Raw genomic sequence first — 4,175 nt, 5'->3', positions numbered from 1 at the left:
GCCACTTTTCTGAAGGTTTTTTTTTTTTTTTAAATCAGGTTTAGGAGTTCTCTCGTTGAAGTTTTGGTGTCATTTAACTATACTACCTTATCATCTGCATATAGTAATATTTTGACTTCTTCCTTTCCAATTTGTATCTTTTTGACCTCCTTTTGTTGTCTAATTGCTCTGGCTAGAGCATACAGTACTATACTGAATAGGTAGGAAGAGAGTGGGTAGCATTGTCTAGTCCCTAACTTTAGTGGCATTGCTTTAAGTTTTTCTCCATTTAGTTTGATGTTGGCCACTAGTTTGCAGTATATTGCTTTTACTATGTTTAGGTATGGGCCTTTAATTCCTAATCTTTCCAAGACTTTGATCCTGAAGAGGTGATGACTTTTGTCAAATGCTTTCTCAGCATCTAGTGAGATGATCTTGTGGTTTTTTCCTTGATATTGCTTATATAGAGGATTACATTGACCGCTTTCCGTATTTTGAACCATCCCTGAATTCCATGGATAAAGCCTACTTGACTATGTTGGATCATTTTTTATATGTTCTTGGATTTGGTTTGTGAGAATTTTTGTGGTATTTTTGTGTAAGTATTAATAAGGAAAATTGGATTGAAGTTCTCTTTCTTTATTGGATCTTTGTGTGGTTTAGGCATGAACATAATTGTGGTTTTATAGAATATATTGTGTAGTGTTCCTTTTACTTTGTGGAATAATTTGAAGAGAATTGGTATTAGGTCTTCTTGGAAGGTCTGATAAAATTCTTCACTAAATTCATCCAGTCCTGGACTGTTTTTTTTTTTTTTTTGATTGAGAGACTTTAAATAACTGCTTCTATTTCTTTAGGGGGATATAGGATTGATTAGGTGTTTTATCTGATCTTGATCCATTCCATCCAGATTTTCCAATAATGTTGAATATAGGGTTTTGGAATAGGATCTGATGTTTTTTTTTAATTTCCTCAGTTATCATTGTTATGTCTTCCATTCAGTCCTAATCTTATTATCTTGGATACTGTCTCTGTGCCTTCTGGTTAGGATAACTAAGGTTTTATATATCTTCTTGATTTTCTCAAAGAACCATCTCCTGGTTCTGTTGATTCTTTGTATAATTCTTTTTGTTTCTACATGGTTGATTTCAGCCCTGAGTATGATTATTTCCTGTTGTCAATATCTCTTGGGTGTATTTGCTTCTCTTTGTTCTAGAGCTTTCAGGTGTGCTAGGGTATGCTCTCTCCAGGTTCTTTTTCTAGGCACTTAGAGCTATGAGTATTCCTATTAGCCCTGCTTTCCTTGTGTCCCAAAAGATAGGTAATGTTGTTTCTTCAATTTCATTAAATTCTAAAAGGTCTTTAATTTCATCCTTTATTTCTTCCTTGACCAAGTTATCATTGAGTAGAGAGCTTTTCAGTTTCCACGTGAATGTCAGCTTTCTGTTGTTTTTGTTATTATTGAAGACCAGTCTTAGTCTTTGGTGATCTGAAGGGATACATGGGATTATTTCAATCTTCTTATATCTGTCTAGGCCTGTTGCTGAGAAGAAGGTATATTCTTTTGTTTTAGGATGAAATGCTGTATAGATATTTGTTAAATCCATTTGGTTCATAACTTCTCTTAGTTTCACTGTGTCTCTGTTTAATTCTGTTTCCACTATCTGTCCATTTATGAGAGTGCAGTGTTTAAGTCTCCGACTATTATTGTGTGAGGTGCAATCTGTGCTTTGAGTTTTAGTGAAGTTGTTTTATGAATCTCGGTGCACTTGCATTTGGAGCATAGATATTCAGAATTGAAAGTTCATCTTGGTAGATTTTTCCTTTGTCAAGAATGAAGTCTCCTTCTTATCTTTTTTGACAATGTTTGGTTGAAATTTGATTTTATTCGATATGAGGATGGTTACTACAGGGAGTTTTAAAGTGTAGAAGTTTTTCCACTGATAGAATATTCTCTAAGAAATATATGTGAGTTTCTGAGGGCCACTTAAAAGATCACACTGAAAAATCTAAGCATAATGAAATGTAAAAATTTTTACCTGTTGACAGTCATTGAATATTCCTTTGGATTCTTTGATTTGCTGAGATTCTACTTTTTGAAGAATGAGTTCATGATAGGTGTGGGCCACAGCATACAAAGCATTATACAAATTGTAACCTTCTTCACTCAGGGACATGTCAAATTTGTGCAGTGCTAACCATTCCTCTGTGTTGTTGAATATAAAATGATCCATCTTGCTATTGCTGTTCTTAGAGATTGAACAATTAAAATAATTCCACTTCTGCATAATCTGAGAAATGTCTATTGGATACATCGAAGAGTTTATTATTTGTACAAAATTGCTAAATTTAGTAATATCATTGTTGTGGTGTGCAAAAGTGACAGTACCATGGAAGAAATCAAGACTGAAATATTTTTTATTTGTGATGACATCCCATTGTGAGGTTGTGATCCAGATTCTCTGAACACCTAAATATGCCCATCTTCTAAAGCTGACTTCTAGGGTAGAGTTCATTTCACCATAAATGATAACAACCTTGGCTGATGATGCCATAATTTGTTTATCATATATCTTAGCCCTTGTCATGTATATCTGCATGGTTTCTGGGATCATATTCACAAATGCTAAACAGATCCCATGCCTTTGCATTTCTTCTCTCAAGTCTGAGAGAAATTGAATGCCCTTGTAACCATCTGAGATGACAAGTCCTATCCAAGTCCATCTAAAATGAACCATCAAGGATGCCATAGCATTAGACAAACGTGTGTCCTTGGTTGCTACCTGATAGACATAGGGAAACTGGTCATGGTCACTCAAGTTAGGATTAAATGGTCCAAAGAAAACCTAGAGGACATAGAAAGATGATGAAACATCCTGTAAGGAATATGTATGTCAGAAAGTTTGGATGTATATACAAGTAACATTACTCACATTTCAGAATTCCTATTGAGGATAGTAAGATTACACTATAAATATCATATATTATTCCTATTAGATTCTAGACTATTCCTGAGAAGTCACCATGTTATAAAAACATACTTAACTGTTTTCTCAATGCATCAAAAATCTGATTATTTAATCCTTTATAATAAATGGATAACATATAAAAAAGAACACACACACAAACCTATGCCAAGCAAGTTTTCTCCTTTAGGCACCTACGAATAGAGTAAAAAGTTGTTAATTCATCCAATATCACACATTCTCACCTTCAGAAATCTAGAATCAATTGTCAGTTTTAAGGATGTTGTCCATAATGGTCCTATAAGGTCTACACCACATCTTCCCTGTATTCCACATTCATAATTAATAAAATGCAAAGGATTATTTTGTGATAAGTATATTGTTTCCAGAAATTCATCTATATCTTCACACATGCCACCACTGTGTGAGAATGTCAAAGACATGCTCGGTAAAACATAAGGATTCCTGTTGATCTCATCAGTAGCAAAAAACATTACCAGAAAAAACTCGTATCTTCTTTCTGGTATTCTAAAAGAAGACATAGGGATGATTTCGGAGAGTGCTAGAAACATGAAATTTTCTCTCCAATTGCAGAAACTTCACACTAGGATACATGTAAATGCTAACTTTTCTGAAATAAGCTTAAGAAATTAGTGATATTTAGAGATGAATCAACCTTAAGAATTCCCCCAACTTCATCACTCTTATATGGTAATTTTTATATTTGTGACAATGTGTAAAGAGCTGTTTTATCTCTGAATGTCATGCATGAACTAGATTACAGTTCTATAAACTAAGGTCCCTACACAATAGTCTTCAAGTTCTAATTACACAGAACCAGGCATCTTTAAAATCTTGGGAACTCCAAGTCAACTTCATCTTTACTGCTTCTAGTTTCAATGTCTAAGATTTATACATTATCTTCTGGGCTCTTCCAAAGGCTTTGTGTGTCACTTCTCCAGCCATGCCTTCTGTAGCACTCTAGTCTCTGGTAGACTCCACCCCACTGCTGCTGCTGTTCTTAGTAGACATTGCATGATCCTGGCATCTACAATTCTATGGGGACTTCTCATGCAACTAGGCTTCACCAATAGCCTCTCTTCATGGTGAATAAAATCTCACCTTCTTTACATGAATCCTTTATATCTTAGCCATCAACTGCAACTGAGACTGCACCTTCACCACTGGCCTACCCTGGCATATCACAGTACTAAGCCTTACCTGCTCTCC

The 4,175-nt window shown here is 34.8% G+C and overlaps 1 protein-coding gene across 1 annotated transcript; it reads right to left on the bottom strand.

Annotated features, from left to right (window-relative positions):
• Nucleotides 1-2,024: 2,024 nt before the first annotated feature.
• On the bottom strand, nucleotides 2,025-3,473 carry LOC114612467 (vomeronasal type-2 receptor 116-like; the record flags this gene model as incomplete). The annotated part of the gene is made up of 2 exons (XM_028757431.1): nucleotides 2,025-2,825; nucleotides 3,191-3,473. Coding segments are annotated over 2 exons (1,084 nt in total), but the record flags the coding sequence as incomplete, so codon positions are not given.
• Nucleotides 3,474-4,175: the final 702 nt, after the last annotated feature.

The sequence above is a fragment of the Grammomys surdaster genome, unplaced genomic scaffold (assembly GCF_004785775.1).
Source record: "Grammomys surdaster isolate TR1022 unplaced genomic scaffold, NIH_TR_1.0 126160, whole genome shotgun sequence".
In the NCBI taxonomy this organism is placed as follows: Eukaryota; Metazoa; Chordata; class Mammalia; order Rodentia; family Muridae; genus Grammomys; species Grammomys surdaster.
Note: the sequence above shows the minus strand (reverse complement) of the source record. Positions and strands in the feature narration are given on the sequence as shown.